Source organism: Sorex araneus, chromosome X (assembly GCF_027595985.1).
Source record: "Sorex araneus isolate mSorAra2 chromosome X, mSorAra2.pri, whole genome shotgun sequence".
Classification (NCBI taxonomy): Eukaryota; Metazoa; Chordata; class Mammalia; order Eulipotyphla; family Soricidae; genus Sorex; species Sorex araneus.
In genome coordinates, this window is record NC_073313.1 from 229046718 (window position 1) to 229071220 (window position 24503).

Below are 24503 nucleotides of genomic sequence, written 5' to 3' on the forward strand. Positions count from 1 at the left end.
AATGTGAGCATTTTAGGAAGAGGTAACTGAGACGATTATTCAAAAGGTGGGGAAGGAAAGCTGCTGTTCATGCTTCTATTTTAGCTATGATTTGTGACTTCTAACTACAAGGGGAAAATAAAAAGTTATTATGAGAAACAGAGAGACAAGCAAGTATTAGGCAAGAGAGGTATCTTCAGGTGGCCACGGCTATTCACAGGCAGGAGAGGATGAGGGTCTGGACTGAGGAGAAATGAATACTCTCTTCATCCCAAGAATGGGTTTTCTACAGCCTGATGAGGCAGCCGACATCTCCTACTAGCCTCAAATCTAGGAGGGAAAAATAAATGAGATAGCTGGGTGGTGGGGGGAAGGAATGAGGGGAAGAGAACGAGAGACAGAGAGAGAGAGAGAGAGAGAGAGAGAGAGAGAGAGAGAGAGAGAGAGGAGAGATGATAGTTTGATAGCTGATAGTTGGATAGATTGCCATTCCTTCAAACTAAAAAGCAAGAATAGTTTCTCTCCAAATCCACTAAACAAAAGCATTTTTCTAAGCAGGCAGAGGGCCATGAGAAGGGTGAGACCTGTCACATTACTCTATAGGAACCACTGCTGGGCGGAGCCAGCTGCTGTGGAAGGGAGAGAGTACATTCTTTCCTTTTTCTCTGTCTCAGATCCCTTCGCAGGACTCAGTCAATCATAATCATGAAGGTATATTTTGACCTCTTTCAATAATCTTCCAAACACTTGCACTTATTAGAGCTGCTAAAATTTTGGCAACCTCTATTTTAAAATACAGATAAGACACAGAAGTGACTTTATTTTCAAATTTTAACTTATTAATTTTGACAAAACCAAACAAAGAGGTATCCAGGCAACCTCAGCTCCACGACAAATGGGAGGGTGACAATTATCCACATGTCACTTTGGGCTGGGTGGTGAATGGAGTTAGAGAGGTGGGAGGAATTTTTAATAGTGTTTCAGAACTTAAACCTGTTGTTACTAAGCAAGAGATTTCCATAACAAGCACTGTAGCACTGTCGTCCCATTGTTCATTGATTTGCTCGAGCAGGAACCAGTAACATCTCAATTGTGAGACTTGCTGTTACTGTTTTTGGCATATTGAATATGTCATGGGTAGCTTGCCAGGTTCTGCCATGCAGGTGGAATACTCTTGGTAGCTTGCTGGGTCCTCTAAGAGGGACGGAATCGAACCAGGGTCAGCTGCGTGCAAGGCCCTACCTGCTGTGCTCCAGTCATTATTATTTTTATAATTTATCATTTTTGAAGGAAATTTCATTTTTTTAAATTGAAGCAACAATGCATTATAACATTATACACGTTTCAGGTGGACATTATTAAGAGTCAACATGGGCATGTACTATATTTCAATCCTTCTCTGAAAAATAGTTCTAGCAGCTACAGTCTGGGAAAAAAAAAGCTTTGCTTCAAAGACAAGAATCTTGTCTGTCACCTTAAATAGCTATAATACTGAGGTAGTGTTAATAGTTTGTTCCAATTTTAAAAGTCTAGATCACCTACCCCCTCGCCCCAAGTTTCTATAAATTGGATACTTTGAGTCATAAAGATAAATGCCATCCTTTCTTTAATCAATTATATTTCATTAAAATAGAATAATCTAAAAAGTCAAGAAGACTGCAACCTATCCTATAAATTATCATAGCCACTATGCTTTCGATAAGCACTGTCCTCTGCTTTTATTATATTCTTCATGTTATTATTCCTATTCATAGGTTCTTTTATTCAGAAGCCACAAACTGAGAAGAAGTAAACACACTTAAATCCTCATGCTTCTAGGAAATTTGCCCACAAATCTGGGAAATGTTCACTTGTCATTTATATAACCGCAAGTTGTCTTCTCTTTAACAAAGACCAAGAGAGCTTGAAATAGACTGCATTTCCTCTTCTCCTAAAGCTCAGGAAATTGAGAAACTCAAAGACAAGACAATACCAATGTCTGGGCTGGAGCAATAGCACAGCGGGTAGGGCATTTGCCTTGCACGCGGCCAACCCGGGTTCAATTCCCAGCATCCCATATAGTCCCCTGAGCACCGCCAGGGGTAATTCCTGAGTGCAGAGCCAGGAGTAACCCCAGTGCATCACTGGGTATGACCCAAAAAGCAAAAAAAAAAAAAAAAAAAAGACAATACCAATGTAGATGTAGCAGATGTCTAATAGGCTGAGAAAATGAAATGAATCCAAAACATAAACATGAGGGTAAAAAAAGAAGAAAAAAACACTAACTTTCCACCAAAAGGGCAAAGGAATCTTTGTGATTTCAAGGAGAAGGTGAAAAGGAAAAGGTGAGAGTAGGGGCTCCATCAGTGAAATAAAAGGCTATGACCCATCTACCATCACCTTCTTTTCCTCAACCTAAACAAAAAGCTATTCATCAAGGTGGTTTGGACAGGTATGATGATGTCTTGGAAAGCTCATTGCCCTGAGTGTCAATCAGAGATGAGACTCTCACAAAGACAAAGATGAGCAGGAGATGCAGAAGAGCCACAAGTAAGAGATAAAAATGCTATCATGTCTACAAGTATCAATGTTCTGTTATTATCCTGAAACATCACAAAGGAGCTCAACACAAAAGCAAAAGCAAGGACTACATCCAACCTCATCCATTGCTTCAACATTTATTGAGCCCCTAGAACAATACCTGGTACAGTGAGCATTTAATAAAGATTTCCTCAAGGCTTTGGGGCAGGGGTGCACAATGAGTTGAAGGAATGGATATAGAACAAAGTGCAGATAAAGAGATGGATGACCTTAGATTATGAAAGATTCTATAGGAAAAAGCAAACATTCTAGAATGCTTGTGCAATTTAAAAAACTTCTGACATCGTAAATCTTCAGAATACATACTGCACAGCTGACCCACTTAGTTCTGGGCAGCATGATGACAAAACTATGACAAAAACATGCAGGTGGAACTGATGTTATTCTTCAAATATCTGGGACTATCATCTACCTAAAATCAAACTCTCCTTGTTCTTCAAACACATTTAAGTAATCCCATTAATAATGTAAGTTGGGGACATCTGCCTTTTATAGGGGTTATCGAGAAGATGAAGGCCATTGTTTTATGTTCAGAAATAGCTATGGTAGAGCTTAAATTCATGAAGAAATGTCAATTTTTAGATTTTTACTACAACCGAACTTCTGATGAGCTAAAGACCTTTTAAACTTTTTGAGGATGAAAGCAACATTTTCAAATATTACAAGTTTTCAAGATTAGAATGGAAAAATATAAAATCTGTCCTCCCTCCCTCCTCCGCTCCTAATTTTTGGTGAGTCTCCCAACTTCCCAAGCAGTGCTCAGGAGTTCCATGAGCAATTCTTGGTCAGATGGGCCATTAGTTCGCGATACAGAGACCCAAGGGTGTAATGCTGATTGGGCTTTGCCATGTCGGGGATTTGCAGGTCACCTCAGTGTAACAAGAGGTCTCTAGGGCTGTGGGGAGTATTCAGTGCTAGGAATTAAACCTGGGTCAGAGTGCTTTGGCTGTACTATCTCCTGCTCCCCTATTCTCTTGTTATTTTTTTTTTTAAGTTCCAAACCATCAGCTCCAGAGATTCAGGCATATCTTCCTTATTGAAAGTCCCTACATTTGTTCTAGCCAATTAAAAATAGAATGTTGGGACCAGAGAGATAATAAAGGGGGTAAGGAATTTTCTTTGCACATGATCCATCTGGGCTAGATCTCCAGCATCTAGTCCCCTGAACACTGCCAGGAATGACTCCTGAGCACAGAGAAAAAGGAAGATGCTCTGAACATTGCTGGGTATTGCCCAGAAAACAAACCAACTGACAAAGGAAAAAATATATCTAGGCATAGACTGTATGTCTAAGCACCAACATGAATATCACCCAGGGACTTCACATTGAACCATTTCTAAAAGATTAGAGACAGTGTTGGGAGAAGTCTCATCTCATCAAAATGAAACAAAAAAAAAAAAACAAAATAAGATAAAGCCAAATTATCTTGTTGAATTATCTTGAAAAAGAATTAAAATTAAAGAGAATACAGGAAAAAAAACCCCACTACTTTTTCCCTTAATTCCCAATTCCTAGCTTCAATATCAAACTCATTTCTATTAAATACTAAAGTTATGTGTAAAGAAAAATACTTGCCAAGACAGAGGTATTTATTATACTCTAATCAGCTATGATGTTATAAATCTACAAGTCGCTAACACTTTTGTTGAGAGACAGAAAATCAATCACAGCAGGTGGGATCCTTTGTAAATGGTTTTTTTCACACATAACATTCCCAATCATAGGAGTTTGTGAGACCAGCTTCTCGGGTACTTATATAAGCTCCGTGATAGAAATATATCCACACCATCTGAGGTGTGGACTGTTCCAGGGGTCTATATAGTATTTTGGAGTGAACAGGAAAGTGTTTTTATCTTCTTTCGGAAGTTCAGCTGGCAAAACTGCTCAGTTACATTGCTCTTTAAGACCCCCAAATCTTTCAGAAAAGGAAACACCTTATAAGAAAACCCTTTTGCCTTACTATCCCCCTTCACGTGTATCACTTATTCATCTCATTCTGTGCATAGCTATACCAATTATTGCTATAATAAAGGTCAATGCTGAAGAGAAAAAAAAAAAAGAAACACACACAAAATACCACCCATAACCTCATCTCTCCCAGAAGCCACCATTGCTCACTTTTTAAGGAAATCTCCTTCCAGACTCCACCCTATTGTGCTATTATATCAGGTAAGATTATAATGTATGTATGTTTCCCTTCTCTCAAGTCACTTCTAGATACAGGTATCATAGCATTTTCCCTTAAAGGCTACATTTAATTTAAAGTTGTAAAATTTTGCAAGAAGCAAGATTATGGAAAGAAGATATTACATTCAGGGCATAACCAGATATTCAGACATTGGTAGATCTAGTATGTGACGATGACTAGAGATACTGCCCTAACAATAAGGGGATGTTAGAAATTAGTTGATGCAATACAATACTGAGTTACCTAGTGATAACTCTAAGTACTAGATGTGAATCTTTCAAAATTTCCTTTCTATATTACAGATGTCTTATGTACTTCAATAAAGATACATTTAGAAAGGGCTCCATTTAATTAAATCCTACTTAACATTTTTGGCATTAATAAGTATAACTAGTACCTACATTTTATGACTATCCATATTAATACTAGTATATAGGCACTCTTTCTCTTATACTAAATCTCTTACATAAATAAAACTTTAATTCACAGATAAGTTAAGCAAATCAGAAAGATCTTAAAGAGCTAATTCTTTCAACATTAAAGAAAAACAAATTATATAAATGTAGCTCATGAGGACCAATCAGCAAATCATTTACTTGTTCATCTATTCCACAAAGAAGTATTTACATATTATATTCCCAGGAAAATTAGTGGCAAATATATTCTTTTCACCAAAAATAAAAAGAAATGTGGTATTTCTGTTAAACATGTACTACTATATATAAGCGTTTGTATCCACAAATAACTATAATAGATCTACTGGGTAATGGCTATTATTTGCAGTTCATTTAATTCAACAAGATGACAGTGTGCCCCCACACTCCCTCAAAACACACACAGTATCTTATTTTCATTTGTAAAGACCAGGACACAAAGTTATTTTGCTGCTGAGAAAAGTATTCTGAAAGCAAATTAAACTCTTAGGTTAACTAAAATCTTGAATATTTCTGCTACTAAAATTAAAATAATTAAGTATTATGATGAGCAAAGACACAAAATGTACATATATATTTATATAGTACATTTTCATAAATATATTCATATAAGTACACAAATCACAACAAATATAGATGTATTTTTTCAAAATATGTTAACTTTCCATGATGACTGCCTTATAAAACAATAAAAAAAATCATTTTAAATCTACATGGCATAAAGTAATCAATCTGGGCCAAATTTTTAAAATATTTTTCAGAAAGTTTCCAAATATTTCTGCATATACATGGATTGTCCAATAGCAAACCTATTTCACATTTACTTACGTTCCATGAAATAGGGCCCAGGCTCAATTCTCCATACAATCTGTCCTTTTTGTGTTCCAGTTACACCCCTGTTTTTAGAATCCCAGAAGTTGGCTGGAGAATTCTCATCTGAAATAAAATTAAAAAACACTTTTCAGTTAGGTGGTAAACTATTTTTCCCTTCTCAGTTGAATTTTTTTTTAAGAAAAGAACTTTAAAAGAAACTTAAAGTTAAAATTTTCAAGAAAAAATTAGCTGAAAGATTAAAACATTAAAAAACCAGATTTGCTAGGAAAATCATTTACAAGAGACCAAAGAGCCTTTGAGTCTATACTATAAAAGAGAGAGTACTAAGAGCTGGAGCAATAGCACAGTAGGTAGGGCGTTTTGCCTTGTACGAGGCCGACCCAGGTTTGATTCCCAGCATCCCATATGGCACAGCCAGGAGTAATTCCTAAGTGCATGAGCCAGGAGTAACCCCGGTGCGTCACAGGGTATGACCCAAAAAGAGAAAAAAAAAAGAAAAGAGAGAGTGCTAAATCTAAATTTGGTAGGATAGAAAGAAGAGTAACCAGCAAGTCTAATAGTTACATTTTCTAATTTTTATGAATTTATGTTTCCAAGAAAATGCTTAATATTAAACATTAGTTATATATATGTGTATATCCCTCACCCTAAGAATACCATTTTCTGCCATAACTTGACATAAATTGGGGTGGAAAACTGACATAGGTACAATGCAATATAAACAAGAGCTATGCATGATTTTTAAAAGTGCTTAAGGAGAAAAGAGAAGAAATGATTAGTGCTACCTGTAACTGTAATTAATAAGGCTCCACACCGCTCATGTTTGGAGCATGTCTGAGAGATGCATATGAAGACAACCTTTGGAAAAGTTATAGTTTAAGTCCATAAGGCATCTATTCATTCCTTGGCTTTACTGCCTAAAAAACTATTTTATGATCCATTGTTCATTATGGGGGATGAAGAGAAGAAGGGTTCCATAATCAATAAAAACAATTTAAAAATGGTCTTAGTTAGAATTGATTTCAATGGTAAGAATTACTCTTATTGCCTGAGGTCCAGCATGTTATCCTTTTTTAATTTACAAAAGTAGAATTAATTATAATAATCTATAAAGTGACAAAGTAATTTGAAAGTCTAATCCATTTTTAAATACTACCAAAAGGTAAAATAATGTCTTAAGCTAAAATAATTGTTTTATATCTTCCTTCCTCATAATATCTTTCAAAGAAGAAGTGTGAAAATAATCAAATTAATTAATATTTCCTTATACATGGCTATCAATTTCAGAAAATGTTTTGTGGAGATATTTTTAAGATAATCAGATAATGTACAGAAGACATGACTAAATACTTCAAACATATCTAAACATAATTTGGATTTTAAAATATTTCCATTTACATTACCATCTCAAATCTCATAAGGTACTGGAGACAAGCAGGAAAAAGAACAAGTTACTCAAAGTTCTCACTCTTCTATCAATCCAGGAGAGTTGAAGAAAGATGAAAAATTGCAAGAGACAAATGTTGCATGACAGACTGTTATTTAGAAAGGAAAAATAATACAAATAGTCCCTTTCAAGTTTAAAGAAATCCCTTCTTAGATTTTCTCACAAAAAATGCATAAACACCTCCATCAATTTTAAATTACATTTTGGATTCAAATTTAATATAACTACAACTGAGATTGTATTATAAAGTGACCTAGTTTTGTTGGGGATACACTTGCAAATTAGATGCTCTATTTGAGATTTGGGATTTGGAGGGAGATATTAAATTATAATTTGAATCAAAATAAATATTTTAAACCGGGGAAAATAACACACCTTCCCAGGGACTGTTTGTTAAATTTTGTAAATTTTCTATAAGCATGTGGCAGGCAGGTTATGGAATCCCACTGCAGCATGTGAGGAAAACTTTAATATTAACTCAATCATAAGCACATTGCAAAGAGTTGTCAGTTGTTATTACTATCACTGTATCACTGTCATCCTGTTGTTCACCAATTTACTCAAGTGGGCGCCAGTAACGTCTCCATTCGTTCCAGCACTGAGATTTTATTTTATTTTATTTTATTTTTTTAAGCTTTACCAGCACTGAGATTTTAGCAGCCTCTCCTTACTCCTTTTTCCCAACAACTGGAGGCTCTTTTCAGGCTCAGGGGAATGAGACCTGTTATTGATACTGCATTTGGCATATTGAATATGCCATGGGGAGCTTGCCAGGCTCTGCTATTACTATGGGGCAAACAATTCTAATCTTACTGAGATACTGATGATCACGAGAAAAATTCCTCATTAATTCAAAAACCTGGCATTAGTTTTTTACCCTTTCTCCCTGGATGCCCAATTCTTTACAATTAAGTCCTCTATGGATGGAGAAAAGTGTGAGAGTGTCAGGCATATTTATAAATTAAAATCACGATGCCATAATACACCAGCTAAGAATGCACCTTCTATGACATTATGGTCACATGAAAGCCCATCTTTCCAATGAGACTAAAAAAACTTTATTGAATGTAATGTGCCAGAGATGAGAAAGACATCGCAAGATAGACCAGAGGGGGCCAGAGAGACAGTACAGGGTCTTGCTTGTGGCTAAATTTTCATTTGTAAAGGCATCTTCCTCTTCTATACAAAGAATCCACTCCTCTATTTTCCATTTTCTCCAATTATAGAAGTGAAGAGGAAGATAAAATTCACTGAAACTTAATTCAGCAATTATTTACTGAGCATCATTCACTGTATCACTGTCATCACTGTCATTCCATTGTTCATCGATTGACTCAAGTGGGCACCAGTAATGTCTCCATTTGTCCCAGCTCTGAGATTTTAGCAGCCTCTCCTTACTCCTCTTTCCCAACGATTGGAGGCTCTTTTCAGGGTCAGGGGAATGAGACCTATCATTGTGACTGTATCTGGAATATCAAATATGCCATGGGGAGCTTGCCAGGTTCTTCCGTGTGGGCGGGATACTCTTGGTAGCTTGCCGGGCTCTCCGAGAGGTGTGTTTATGTGTGTGTGTGTGTGTGTGTGTGTGTGTGTGTGTGTGTGTGTGTATATACATATTTATATATCCCTTTATGATGATGTGTTTCCTAATAATGTGAGCATCATTATTTCTCAAAAATATTCCAAAGGCCAGAATTACAAGTTGCAATAAGAAATTCAATGCCCCAGTCCTTATGGAGATCTTGCTGTAGTGGGGAACGTGCTCAATAAGAAGTCACATAACCATGCAGCCAGTAATTGTCAAGACAGACAGTAATGTCAGGTAGCAGTGTAGCTTGAAAACAATCAGCATGGGGTAGTTCAGAGAGGTCGGTGTAGAGTATTTTATGTAAGCTGGTCAGTGAAATGTTTAAACAGGAACCTGGGTGAAGTATGAACATTTATCACAGGGAGATTGGGAATAAAGGCAAAGAATCAAAACTGCTGAAATTCTTTGTGGATTGGATTTCATGTGAAATCCAATGTGAAAACACAAATGTCATTTTTTAAGGAGTAAACTGATGCATCCAGAGCAGAGCAAACAAGGCAAAGAGTGAGAAGAGAGGTCAGAGAACAGGCAAAGTCGGCTTGTAGAACAATACAACAAGATAATAAAAATTTCACAAAGTTTACTATGTGCCAGATGCTATTTTACTATTTTGCCTTTACTAACACATTTGCTGCCACTAATAATTCCTTGAGATCGGTACTATTATGAGGCTTAAGAAGGAAGTGAAAACACAGAAAACTTCAGAAGTTATTCTGAGACTCCCGTAATAATTTTGGGACCTAAATATGAATCCAGGCACTCTTACCTCCAGAGACCATGTTCTTAATGCTAGACCACATCGCCTAGAACAAAAAGAAGTTCAGATTCCATTATAAGGATAATGGAAAGTTTCTGAAGGAAGGTGACATGATCTGCATTTGCAAGAATCATCCTGGCTTCTTTATGCAGAGTGAAATGCAAAAAAGCAAAGGAGGACAAGTCGCGAAGCTTCATGCCTAGGCGCAGCATCAAGTGTTGGAGCATAATCTAAACATGACCCTCTTTCCAGCTCCATCTTGCCCGTGTAGACAGAGCTGCAGTAGCTATAAATAGCCACCATGAGAGCAAACTCCTTATGCATCAATTCAGACTCTTCAGTTCAGTGACCCTGTGAGGTGACTCATGCACTTCCACACTCTCTCCAGGTCAAACCACCCTCTGCAATTTCACTCTTTAATTACAGCAGGGTCTTCTGCCCTCTTGTTGTCCAAACAACTCGGAAGTCCAACTTCCACACAACTTTAATCAATCTAAATTAAAAAAAACACTCCAATTTGCCATGATTTAGTAACTCAGTAAAACTCACTTTGCACTTTACGCACCCACAAAAAGATGCCTCAGGCTTTTAGAGATGAGTCATTTGTTATAGGTGCAAAGAGAGTGAAGCATTGCTTAAAGATGATGCTGCCAGGCTACTGTCAGTAAGGCAGAACTTCTGATACAATGGACCTAAGTTTGAATTGTATTTCTCCCAGGTATTGGATTTATGATCTTGGGCAAGTCTTACAATTGCACAGATTTATTTCTTTTCTTTCTTTTTTTTTTGGCTTTTTGGGGTCACACCCAGCTGTGCACAGGGGTTACTCCTGGCTCTGCACTCAGGAATTACTCCTGGCAGTGCTGGGGGACCATATAGGATGCTGGGAATCGAACCCGGGTCGGCTGCGTGCGAGGCAAATGCCCTACCTGCTGTACTATCGCTCTAGCCCCAGATCTACTTCTTTATTAAAAAAAAAATGATAATAACAGTGCCAAGTTCAGGAAGTTCAGGAAGTTCTGAGAGGTCACTTAAAACTTAAAATTAGAGTATGTAAATCTGTCACATTTAAGAGTTCACTGTGTAGGCTTTACATTGTCTCAATCTTTTCCTTCTTCAAAGGATACTCTTTTACTCTTGATATCCAAAACACAATTCTTTCACACATCATTTCCTTAGGTTTTACTTTTAAAAAATTCTTTAAGTAAAATTTACACAAATATATACAAATTAAAGCCAAAGTCTGCTTACCTAGGTATTTGGAGACTGTTTCTTAAACAATGAAGGCTAACTGGACAGGCAATAAAAGTAAGTTCATACGTATAGCCATATGTTAGGTCTATATATGCAGCCTGGGCTCTTACACAAATGATCTCAAATCTCTCTAGTTCTGGGATGAGAGGTCACTTAAAACTTAAAATTCAGGGACTGGAGCAATAATATAGAAGGTTAGGCACCTGCCTTGCATACAGCTGGCCTGGGTTCAATCCCCATCACCTAATAAGGTCCCCTGAGCCCACCAGGAGTGATCTTTGGAGTAAGTCCCTAACACTGCCACGTGTGACCCCCAAATAAAAACTGGACCAAAACAAAACTCCTTAAAATTTAGTCAACGAACACTAAACTTGGCTTAATGAAGAATCAGACTGAGGTACCTTCAACTCCCTGTGCAACGGGAAACCGGGATTTTTTTTTCTTTTTGGGTCACACCCAGCAATGCACAGGGGTCACTCCTGGCTCTGCACTCAGGAATCACCCCTGGCGGTGCTCAGGGGACCATATGGGATGTTGGGATTTGAACCTGGGTCGGCCGCGTGCAAGGCAAACGCCCTACCCACTGTGCTATCACTCCAGCCCCGAAACCAGGACTTTTAATTTTAATTTAGGGTTCGCTTATGAATCTCTGTTCAGAAAGTATGTGTGCAAAAAGTGAGTAGATTTTAGGTTTGAAAATACTTGGTAAAATATGTAGGAATATTGTTTCTGGAACATTCATTTTGCAGAAATGGCTGCTCCCGGTGAATCCTCCCACACCCCCGACCCCCCAGTGTAGCTATTGAGAAGATGAATGAATTTCCCAGTGCTTAGACTGTTCACCTGAATCTTTACCACTGTGACAATTATACACGTATTTCTCAATGAGGACATCACTGGCATTTTAGTGGGAAATTCCCTGGGACTGTTGGAGTACAGAAGCATTAGTGTCTCTGCCTCTCAGGCACTAGCTGCCAGATGTATCCTATTTGACAATTAAAAAATAGTGACAGACTGACTGACCCCACACCCACGAGGATCACCGAGTAATATCTTAAAACCAAAAAGTAAACTACTACTACTACTACTACTAATAATAATAATAATAATAAAATAAAACAAAAATGGAAAGCTTAGTTTGTAAAAGATTATAGAACAGAATTGAAATTTAGCCATGCAATCCATTTTGATTAATTACAGCAAGTTTAGAAAGGCTGTAGAAAACTAAATGCTTGCCATAACTTTCACAGAGTTAAATTTTGTTGTAAGACAGTCTCTGGAAAGTCAATGTCTATATCTGTCCATATAAACATTATATTGAAGTACATGTTTCAGTATCACTTTCTGAAAAGATGCTAAATTCCTCAAAAAATATTATTACAGATGCAGATAGCCTGTCTTGATTAAATAATAGACTAAGTTGATGTAATCAAGACAGGCTTTAATGCTCCTTGCAAAAACATTTTTGTAGGCAGAACCCATATCGCACACCACAGTCCAATAATCCATGTCAAACTAAAGGGGTTTTTAGAAATAGTAAAGGCCTACAAATTGATGGAAAGGTTTTACAATCTTTAACTCCACCACTGATTCCTTATTTTCCATTTGAAAGTGATGCCATGTGACAAATACACCGTGTAGTTTGTTAATATGATCTCTAATAGGAGCCAGAAGGATAATATAGTGGGTAGGGTTTTGTCTTGCCCCAAAACAGCCTGGTTTAATCCCCGGCACAGAATATAATCCCTTTACACCTTCAGGAGTGATCCCAGAGCACAGAGCCAAGACAGCTGGCTGTGGTCCCCCAAGCCCAAATTACATAAAATAAAGTATCCTTCCCTAAATAATATGAGAAGGGAAACACTTGTAAGAAATTTTAAAAGAGAACAGAAGATAAATTTCTATTTACCACACAGAAATTAAGCAAGAGGAGAATTCAGTTCACAGAACATTCTAACACCTTACCTCACAGAATCCCAGAGAGTTTCTGTCTCTGTAAGAGTAGACTCCATCATTTCAAATCGTATTTGGGAAGTAGGAAGAAGAAACTTGTTTCATTCTCCTTAACATCCTGTATCTGGCCTGCCCACCAAGCAAGCGCATTCATAGGTGTGGCAAAACTGAAGTCAAGGCAGGTCTAGAGCCCTAAGGCAGCTCTGATGGTTGTGCAGACCCACTGCACTGATGTTCTCGTTTCTCTTCCTCCTCCCACCAAATTCCAGAAACTTAACAAAGTGGCCAGGAGCAGATCTCCACCAAGAGAAGCCCATGCAACTAAAACAACAACACTGGCAGCTCCTCCTGCCTTTCATCAAGACTTATCACTGCTCAGGCATCCTAAGCGAAAAAACACAACGTGTTACCGTCTCTTTGGCTGAGCCAGTCATGGCCACACCCCCAAAGGGGACAGGATACAATTGCCTCATCCTCCCCTCAGCTTCCTTCCTTTGCTTTTCCATGGGAGAATTCCATTGAATTGTCACTGCATGTGTGCTGTGTGTGTTTGTGTGTGTGTGTGTGTGTGTGTGTGTGAGTGAGTGAGAGAGAGAGAGAAAGAGAGAGCGAGAGAGAGAGAGAGAGAGAGAGAGAGAGAGAGAGAGAGAGAGAGAGAGAAAGAGATACAGAGTAGGCTTATGTCAACAAGCTGCTATCACAAAGCAAGGTGTTTGTCCTTTTAGAATAAAGTGGCCACTATAGGATTCTAATTCACTATCGCCACTAATCAGCTAGAGCATTCTTTTAGGCTACTGAAATAGCTTACAGTATCTTAACCAATGAACAACGGAATTTTTGCTCTTGTGATTTCAAAATAAAAATAAGAACAAAAGCCTTTTCAAACATCATACGGTTTTCATGAAAATTCAAAAATGTGGTAAATCAATCCAGAAGTTATTTCTAGAGCTTTTTAATAGAAAATGGGTACAGTCTAACTGTCTTATTCTAGGAAGAAACTGGAGTGAGGGAACGGCCAATTCACATACGTGTTACTGTTGTATTTTTTTTTTTGAATAGAGCTTTGCTCAGGGTGCCCAGAAAGACTCTCAGAGATAACTGGTCAGCCAGAAAGATTACTTCTTTGCTTGGACCTAGCAATGTGAAGTTGCTCAGCACAGCAGTGCTCAGGGCCTCCAGGACTCTAATAATAATAGAATAATTATTGCGAATAATAATAGCAAACATGTAGCAGGAACATTTAATAAATCATTTAGTTTTTCTAAGCCAGCAGTGTTCAGGGGCCATGTGGCGCAGGGTTCTAAGTTGAATCTGGTGCATGCTGGACACGCATCCCTCACCGGAGAGCTATCTCCCAGTCCCAACATACATATTAATGGACAAAGTGGCCTCTTGGCACTACTGGCCACTTACAGTGACTGATAAGACTATGGTTAGTAAATGCTGGTCAAGTGGGTGGATGCAATCAAAGACGGCAAGGTATTCCTGACAAGGAAACTTCCCAGAAAACCGGATAAAATATTGTCAACTGTAAAGTGCTTTTGTGCAACGTGAGGGAAACAGGATCCAAGCTCCACACACATTTGGTTGCTGCAATTTCCTCTTGACTATTCCTCTAAAGCAGACGTAAGTTTGCCAAGAAACTTAAAGAGGCCACGGAAGTACTGGGATGATTCCAGGACAAACTGAGTAAAACACTGGTACACCAGAATAAACAACTCTGCGTCCTGGCCTCTTCCAGACACAGAAACCCACCTCAGTCTTACAACAAATCACTGCATTTTTGTACCTGTCTTGGTAAATAATAAATAGCAAGCATGTAGCAGGAACATTTAATAAATAGTTTTGCTTTTCAAAGTCCCTAATAAACACCACTGTGCTCTGATGTTGAGGTGGATGGTGATATCACATCCATGGTACAGAGAAAATCAGCCCCACAGAGAGCAAATGAACACAAGCCAGGTTTAAAGTAAGATTGAAATGAAGCACAAGCCCAAGTTCTTTCACAGTGTAACTCCAACCCTTTCAATATACTCACAAAAATTCAAGTCACCTCACTAATTTGCAGCTGGCTTGATGGGTCCACAGCACACTCAACTATCATTTAAAAAAAATTTAGGAAAAATCTAGAAAGGATGAATTTATCATCTTTAACAGATGTTAAAGGTGGCACAGCCTCAGAACAACAAAACACAGCGTCTTACCAATAATGCCAGTTTTTCTCCCTTAAAGCTGCTCTAACCTTGAACTGGTGCCTGCTTCCTGATCAGGGGTGGCAGTCTCCTCAGAGTTCTCACTTTTCGCACCGGAAGCAGTTCTCACTGCTACTCACCCCTGACCTCTGTGCCCTGACTGATGCTCCCACTCCTCTGGGCCCCAGCCGTGAACCCTTAGCCTTCCGAAAACTGTAACATAAGCCCAGTACAATATATGAACTGAGCATGCGGTAATAACAGGCATGTTTGGGGGGTTGTTTTTGTTTGGGGGCTATATCCGCAATGCTCAGAGCTCACCGCTAGCTCTGCACTTGGGGATCACTCCTGGTAGGGTTTGGGGGGGGCTGCCTGTAGGGCATCGACAGAATCTGGTTGAGTTCATTCAAGGTAAACGCTCAAACCACCGTACTAGCTCTCCAGCCCACAGCAGGCACTTTTATTTTTTAAGTTTTTAATTGAATCACCATTAGATCGAGCATTACAAAGATGGGGTTTCAGTCATACAATGTTCCAACACCCATCCCGCCACCAGTGTGATTTCCCAGCATCAGTGTCCCCAGTTTCCTTCCCACCTCCCCAACTGCCCCCAATCCCAGCCTGCCTTTATGGCAGACACATAGGCAATTTATTAAATAAAAATTAAATTTTTATTTAATTTTTTTCAGGGTGCACTGTACTTTACTGATGGTACATAACAAAGTAGGGCTTCCTAAGACCTGCACTTCTTCATGGGGTCAGGATGGACACGAGGTCAGGAGATTCTCAGTATGTTGAGTGAGTGCAGGGAGGATTCCCCTGCAGCTGAGGGCCTGGCTCTTCCTCTTAATGCTCTTGCTGGGGCTGGTGGTGGTGGGGGTGGGGGGTAGAGAGTGGCGCCTACTCCTTGGAAGCATGTGGATCATGAGGTCCATCACCCGAGTGCTCTAGCCAAACTCATCACATACCAGGAAATGAGCTTGAAGCAGTGATCACTGAGTGAAATGCCAGCCCCAGCATTGAAGGGGGAGGAGTGGGTGTCACTGTTAAAGTCGCAGGAGACAACCTGGTCCTCGCTGTAGCCCAGGATGCCCTGGAGGGGCCCCTGCAAGGCCTGTTTCATCACTTTTTTGATGTCGTCATATTGGGGAACTTTCTCTAGGCGGCAGGTAAATCCATGATGGACACGTTGTGGGTGGGGACAGGGGAGGCCATGCCAGTCAGCTTCCCATTCAGCTCCAGGATAACCTTGTCCAAGGCCTGGGTGGCGCCGGTGAGTGGCAGCGAGGATGATGTTCTGGGTCGCCCCTTGGCTGTCACACCACAGTTTCCCAGAGGGGCCCTCCACGGTCTTCTTAGTGGCAGTGATGGTGTGGACGGTGGTCATGAGCTCCTCCACGATGAAGTTGTCATTGCTGACCTTGGCCAGGGGTGCCAAGCAGTTGGTGGTGCAGGAGGTGCTGCACTTTTAAAAACTACTTTCTTAGTGCGAGTCATTGTCATAATAGATGGAACTCAATGTTCAATTTAATCAAGAAAGATCAGGGTGGAGTCACGGAGGTTAGGTGAGTGACCTTAAATTTCTGGCTATCACATGCACATATCCTTTCATCGCTCCCACTCTTGCCCCCTTCTTTGTAAATATAGATATATGTGGTATATGAAGCTAGTGCACAACCACCACCTCCAAAATACCAAATACCTTCCTCCACTGTCCTTGTCAATTAAATACAGGTAGTTCAGCTGGCACCTCTCCAGTCACCATTAAGTACTATGTTGAGAAGATACAGCCAGGAAGCAAAGCACAGACCTCAACATTTATATATGCCATTCCTTTCTCCAACTTACACACCACTGTAAAGAAAGGTCTCCCCAAGTCAACAACAAATAAATAGGAACATGTACTAATACTGTCTTTGTTCCCAAGTAGCATATTCAGAGTTTTCTGTTACTATCATGCAGATAGTAACATCATGCAGATAGTATCATGCAGGTAGTATACTACAGAGTAAGGCAGTGGGAGAAAGTTATGAACAATGGAACATATGCTGGCTATTTTTTAAATTTCATGAAATATACAGAGTAGAAACAAATTCTTTGATTTTGATTGTGATCCATAGTATCACAATAAGAGAGGAATTCGTAAGGGAAATAATGAGCTGCAAACATTGCTAGACTGAAGAATAAGTTTTCTCAAGGAATCAGTATATGAACTAAACTGTAAACTAGGAAAAGGATTTGATTGGGCGGGAAGGTCATTCCTGATGGAACAGCTGTGCGGAGGCCCTGGGGTAGGAAGCAGCAGGGGGCTCTCAGAACTGAAAGAGGACCAGTCTGATTACAGCACAGGGGATGAAAGCACTATAAAGCAGTAAGGAAACAGGGACTAGAAATTAAGCATCAGTTTGGAGGGAGAGAAATGAAGACTTAAGAATAAAGGAATAGAAATGGACTATTTTCTTTATCTCCATAAGATCGCCTTCTGAAGTTCCAATTGTCACAGTTCTCATTCAAAGCTATTGATCTGTCAAGAACATTCATAGATGGACCTATAATTTGCAGTGCCGATTAATCATAGAAAGTTAAATATATCACTTAATTAAAGAAGCTTATTCCCAAAAACTCACACAATATTTGTCAAGAGCAAAGCAGAAATGAGCAAAAACACAATCCTTAGATTGCAATAAATACTAAAAAAGAACAAAAAATCACCAGTGTCTCCTCCGTCTCTTTAGGCTCATCTATCTTCATGCTGGCACCAGATACACAAAACAGAACCAAGGTTAGCACATCAGGAAGGAAAAACCCTTTTCCTGGAAAGCTTCTTATGAATTTCCTTTGTGTTCATGCATGCCTGAGTCTGACATCATGCCTATGCATTATTTAAGTCTTGCAGCAAGTGCCTGCCTATCCACTGCTATTTTTATTAGAAGCTTTTTCTTCCGATTTTGTGATCATGAAACAGTAAGGTGAATGCTCATCTCCTCATCGCTTATATTTTCAGATTCCTAAAATCTTATGATAAAAATGTACAAAAGAAAACATTTTGAAAATATATCCCAAAATAAAACAGGTTCTAAAAGATCTCAGTAGGCTCACAAATCTAAATGCAAGTTGATATCTGCAATGAACTAGATGCTTTTTAAATGTAAGCTTCTAATGGAGAGGGCAATCCAATTCAATAAAGCACTTGGCTGTGACCCATTATCTATTTAAGAACTCACCAAGTGTCAGGCACTGAGTGTGGTGATGCATACACGCCCCCATTTAATCCTCACAGTACTCTTCCCGGTATCTTCATTACAATCCTCATTTTACATATTCAGAAAGCAAGGAATAGAGAACTTAAATAACTGGCATCTACAAGATCACACAGCAAAAGAACCTAATTTCAATCAAGGGCCAATATTGCTGCATAGCTTTTGCATACATTTCCCCAACAATCTCCACCATCCACTCAGGGCCAAGATCCTGTTTCAGAATTAGCTGATAAAATTCTCACAGCACTTGTGAGAGGTGTGTTGCTATTATAAGGAAACAGCTTAGAGAGGTCTAGTAACTTTATCAAGGGCAAGACAAATGGTGTGCAGCAAGCTTTTCCAGAGGCTAATTTCATTTTCTTAGAACCCTGGTTCAGTAAAATAACTATGGATATCCAAATTTTCTTAGGGTTTTACAGTTTCATCTGGGAAACTAAAATCTTTTGGAAGAGAATAAAGTCCCCACAGGACTAACTTTTCTCATCTTAGGTAGGTAAGGAGAACCCTTTATCAATGTCAATTTAACGCAAATACTGAATTGTTACACTGGCTTTCACAAAAAAAAGAAAAAAACAATCCTCACTTTTATTGATAAAGGACTGATAGGCACAAGCAGGTATAAAACTCCTGAAGGAAAAAAGAAGAATAATTGTGAGATTTTTCCTTCCAATAACTTTCATTTAAAAATTAAAAATCCACCTATAGCCATATCTCTGTTTTACTGATGTGTTTTAAAGATTCATGGATAAATTTTCCTTATGAAGGAATTTGTAATAATATTTAAAAAAGTAGCATATTTTCTGCTGTGATGAATTTTGATTTAATTCCATACTAATGTCAATGAAACAATTAAATATCAAGATTTTATCTATAATTCTATCACCTTCATTCACTTCATAACTAATTAAATGGCTAGTGAATTCTCACTACACTATTTTTTGTTGAAAATAAGATTATACTACTGTAAAGAAAAAACTTAAGAATAGCGTTTACTCATGCAAAACTATAAATAAAACAAAATCAGTAGAAAAGAATGTAAAATGTGTATATGTATATTTGCCTTAAAATTATTGCCTTTTCAGGAGCCAGAGAAGTAGTATAGGGAGTAGGTGTCTGTCTTGCATGCAGCCAATTCTGGTTCAACCCCTGGCACCATATCAGGTCTCCTGAGCACCACAAAGAGTAACCCCCAAAATAGAGCCAGAAGTAAACCGTCAGGTGTGCCCCACTTCCCAAAATTATGGCCCTCTCAATAATACTTTGGATGTGGCTGAGTATTAGTGAACTCAATAATATATTCTAGAGATTCTCTATAGAAAAGAACATAGGTAGAGACTCTACTATATTCATGTTGGAAAAAATTTTCAGAATTTGCATGACTATTTTCCCCTAAGTAAGTGACACAGAATCAAATAATCACATATATTTCCAAACCTTGAATAAAGAGTTCTCTTATTTTACTGAATATCACAATAGCCTAGGAGACATTCTTAAAATTCGAAGTCCATGGATAAAACCACACAAATTCTGATTTGTTAAGTATAGATGGATCTTGGAAGTCTATAGTTTTTTAATAACTACTCAGGCACTCAAGCTAATGATGAGAGAATTAGGTAGAATTAAACCATATGCAACAAGAACTCACTAAGAGTCTCAAAATCTTATAAACCGTATATTGATATATGTGTGTATTTGTGTATCAAGACCACATTTAGTTTTACAAATTCATTATGTTAGAAAATTAAAAAAAGTATGCATCTTTGCATCTCTTCAGTTTCTTTTAAATTTAACAATTCTCATGATGAGTATAACAAAACCATTACAAAAAAAAAAGTGTAATAGAAAGACAAGTAAGTACTAGGAAGATGATAGAAGGAACACTAACTTAAAAGAGGAAAGTATTGCATTTGTATTTGAGTCTTGAACAGTGCTCCTTGTAATAAGAGCCACAGACCAGTACTGGGACATGAACTTGCTCTCAAAGACTTGAAGATGTATTAAAAATTATGTGTACATATTTAAAAACTTCACAGAATTTTACTAGCATAATCTTAACTTTTTACAATGTAACACATGGTAAATTTATGTCTTATAATTTTATATACCATTTCATTTTTTCTGAAAGGTACTTCCTGTCTCCTTCCTTTTCTTCCCTACTTTTTCCTTTTCTTCTTATTTTTTTATGTATGTAATAATTGTTCTAATTGAATCACTGTGAGATACACCATACAAAGTTGTTCATGATCGGGTTTCAGTCATACACTGTTCCAACACCCGTCCCTTCACCAGTGTACATTATCTACCCAGTCTCCCTCCTGCCAGCAGCCACACCCACCCACTCCCAGGCCCTGAATCTATGCTCTATGACAGAGAGGCCTCCATCCCTCCCCCTCTCCCTACCTCCCTCCACATAGTTTCGGAGCATTATGGTCACAATACAACTACTGAAAGGTTATCTATCATGTATATCCCTTTACCTACTTTTAGCACTCATTCTTGTCCAGAGTGATCACTGCCAACCTTCTTTTCTTTTATTCCCTCCCTCCCTCCCTCCCTCCTTCCCTCCCTCCCTCCCTCCCTCCCTCTTCCTTCTTTCCTTTTGAGAACAACCTGCAATGTTGGCGTCATGTCACAGGTTTTGAACAGGTTTGGTCACTTAGCACTGGGTATCAAGTCAACCGATTCTCATTATAGTTGGGATGGCACCAGTATTAAGAGGCACAAGGTATCAATAAATTATTATAGACATAAGTACAAGGACATATATCTCAGTTTTTAATTTTCCTGTCTTCTGGTGAGTTTAAAATGATTTTCCCCCTCCTGAACACGAGAATTGTAAACCATTTTAAGGAAGGGGCTGGAGAGATAGAAGAATGGTTAAGGCACTTGCCTTACATATGACCTACCTGAGTTCAATCCCCAGCAACCCATATGGTCCCCCTAGCCCCGCCAGGAGTTATCCCTGAGTTCAGGGCCAGGAGTAAGCCCTCAGCACCATTGAGTGTGTGGCTCCCACAATATTAAAGTTAAATACTAGAGAAATTCTTACAATGCCTACTTCAAGTCAGTATATCTCTTGGTGGCCCCCTATGCTTTCTTCTGCTATGTCAGTACTACCAAGATTAACTTTTTCCCCTTCCAAGTCAAACATGGAGTTTATAAAAAGTACAGGATGGAGAATCTGAGAGTATGAATCTGTACACATGACAAGCAAGTCACAGCAACAGCAACTGCATTTTGAGTGCCAAGATCTCCAACCAAGAAGAACTAAATATTTTCCCCCTAAACAAATGTCTTTAAAGCCAATCTTTAAATATACAGATTCACTCTGTGATTCTTAAGAGTTAAGACGTACACTACAGTTGTGCACTATGTCTGCTCAGTAAATTTTAATCCAATGTTGATGCATTTTAACATTTAGTTCGTTATTTACCTAAGAACTCCCTGACAGCATGTAGGCAATACAGGATATTCTTGGTTCTGTATTCAAAATGGACATGTATTAGCTGTGGGAGCTTAGCCAGGTGACTAACTCCTTATCTCTACTTACCTGTCTCACAAGACAGGGATGACAACAATGGATAACCAGTGAATCAGATAATTGGAAAGCAACCATAAAGCAAGTAGATGCTGTCTGGCACTCAGTCTCCAAAAATCTCTCACCTAGTACTGTTTCAATTATTCTCAACAGTGAAGATGGAAATATTGAAATACTGGGAGAATTTTTTAGAATTACATTTCTATAGCAAAAACTTATAGTAAGAGATAAATAAAGGCCTACCTAGAAGAAGCTTGTTAGATTGGGCCTCTCTGGTCACCCAGATCACTTAATTAAATGAGGCTCAAATTCAGTACTTTTATTAAAATTTTTTTAAGTAATTATCCTTAGAGGGGGAAAAAAAGGTACCTTTCACTAAGAAATTCTAATTATGCTAATTCCTTTTGTTGTAATACATAAATTTGCTTCAGCAATCACTTTGGGAAAGGTTAAATGAAGCAGATAAAACTCAAATCAAAAGACATCTTTGTAAAAGTAGGTGGCGTTCATCCAAAATGCCTTTCCTGGAACAAACTGTAACAATTTGATTTACTCCCACCCTTCCCTACCAAGCTAAATTTAAGGGTCTGTAAGCATTTCCATTTTAAGCTATCATCAGGATTTGTAATTTTACTTTCCGATCTGTTTTAGAGTTTATATATAAACATCTCAATCAAACTTTAAAAAAGGCTATTGTTTTTTAAATTTCAAAACTTCCTTCAGTAAAAGATAATAGTACCAGGAGAGTAAAAATAGAAACACCAGAAAACTAAGGATTAATAACACATTAAAAATATTCTTCCACGTACTAATAAGCAAAGATGCATGCTTATGATAAAATATGTGCCACCAATATAAATTTAGTGGTCACTGTGTCATGTATAATAATTAGATACTATATAAATGTCCCCAAGCAGGTGAAAGGATAAATATGGTAAATTACAATATTACGTACACATCAAATAGTGTTCCTAAATTATATCTAATGACATAAATTTTTGTGATATAATAAGGGGGAAAGCATACTTCAGAGATATATGTACAATTTGGTTATAATTGGGTTTAAAATACATGTAGTATCCATATGAAATTATGAAGGAAAATACCAAAATTTCCATAGTAGTTATTTGGCAGGAAGATGTAAGTATGCTTTCATATTTTTCAAATTTGTCTATAATCAGCATACTTATTTTAATAACCAAAAAACAGGGGATTCTACTAGGTTCTATTAAGACACAGGAACACAGATATTTTGGTAAAACAAGGAAAACATTCAGTGTTATTCTAACTTTTGTGCTTCCCTTGGAAACCTATATTTAGTCCTTATTATGGCATTTAAAAATGTTACCAATAGTGGTAAGTTATGAGGCAGTCATTCAAAAAGAGATATACCATGTGCATTTCCTTAAAACCTGCCCTTACAACTGGCCACATATCATCAGCATCCCATACTTGAAGACACTAAACACATAAATATGACCTATAAAAGACATTCACCGATGCAGAGAATGTTTAATGAACACCAGCTAAAATTTCATGGATTTAAATATGGTTTTAAAAGTTCAAGCACTTAATAGTCATCAATCCAAAGAAACTTGCTATACAATAGCATTTGGGGGCACTACAAATGGTTACCTAGAGAGAAAATTAGAGTCCAGTATAAAAATACCAGCAAAAGTAAATAAATTTGCCTTTTCATTCAGTATCTTATCTATCTTTAGATGAACATAAATGTGGAGCATACAGCAACATGACTGATACATCCTTCTTGGAAAAAAAATGAAACTGTTCTTTATCAACACCTTTCTGTTAACTACCAATTTATAATATGTGGGCTATTGAAAACATAAAAAGATAGATACTCCACGGCAGCTCAGTGGATAGGACATTTGCTTTGCACACGACTGACCAGGGTTTGATTCCCAGCATCCCATATGGTCTCCTGAGCACCTCCAGGGTTAATTCCTGAGTGCAGAGCCAGGAGTGACCCCTGTGCATTGCTGAGTGTGACCCAAAAAGCAAATAAAAATAATAAATAAAAAGATAGATGCTACAGGGAGAGGAAAAAAAATTCAGAATGTGTGACAAGAGGTGAAGAGATACTCCAGAGGCTAAGGTACTTGCCTTACATATAACTGACCCCCAGTTCACCCCTGGCACCTTATATGGTCTCCTGAGCACAGTTAGGCATAATCTCTGAGCACAGAGCCAGGAATAATCCCTGGGTCCTGCCAGGAATGCCCCCCCCAAAAAAAACAAATAAAAAAATTTAAAAAACAGAATGTGGGGTACTCCTTATGATAGCTGACACATGCGACACTGACTGACACCATAAGTGTACCATAAAAAATAAGAGAAGGCAGAGAAGGAAATCAGACAGAAAATACTAAATCCTCTATAATTTTTGATAACACAAATACAGGGAAAAAGAATCTATGGTTTGAGAAGAAGTGAATTCTTGAGGGAAATGTGAAAGGAAGGGAATACTAGAATGACTT

At 38.1% G+C, this 24503-nt stretch overlaps 1 protein-coding gene across 6 annotated transcripts in view; it reads right to left on the reverse strand.

Moving 5' to 3' along the window:
* Positions 1-24503, reverse strand: part of HECW2 (HECT, C2 and WW domain containing E3 ubiquitin protein ligase 2) — a 396920-nt gene that overhangs the window by 145312 nt on the left and 227105 nt on the right. For all 6 annotated transcript variants that reach the window (XM_055120479.1, XM_055120478.1, XM_055120481.1 and 3 more), the window contains one exon: positions 6011-6118. In XM_055120479.1, the coding sequence (XP_054976454.1) occupies positions 6011-6118 (108 nt within the window). The remainder of the gene's footprint in view (positions 1-6010; positions 6119-24503) is intronic.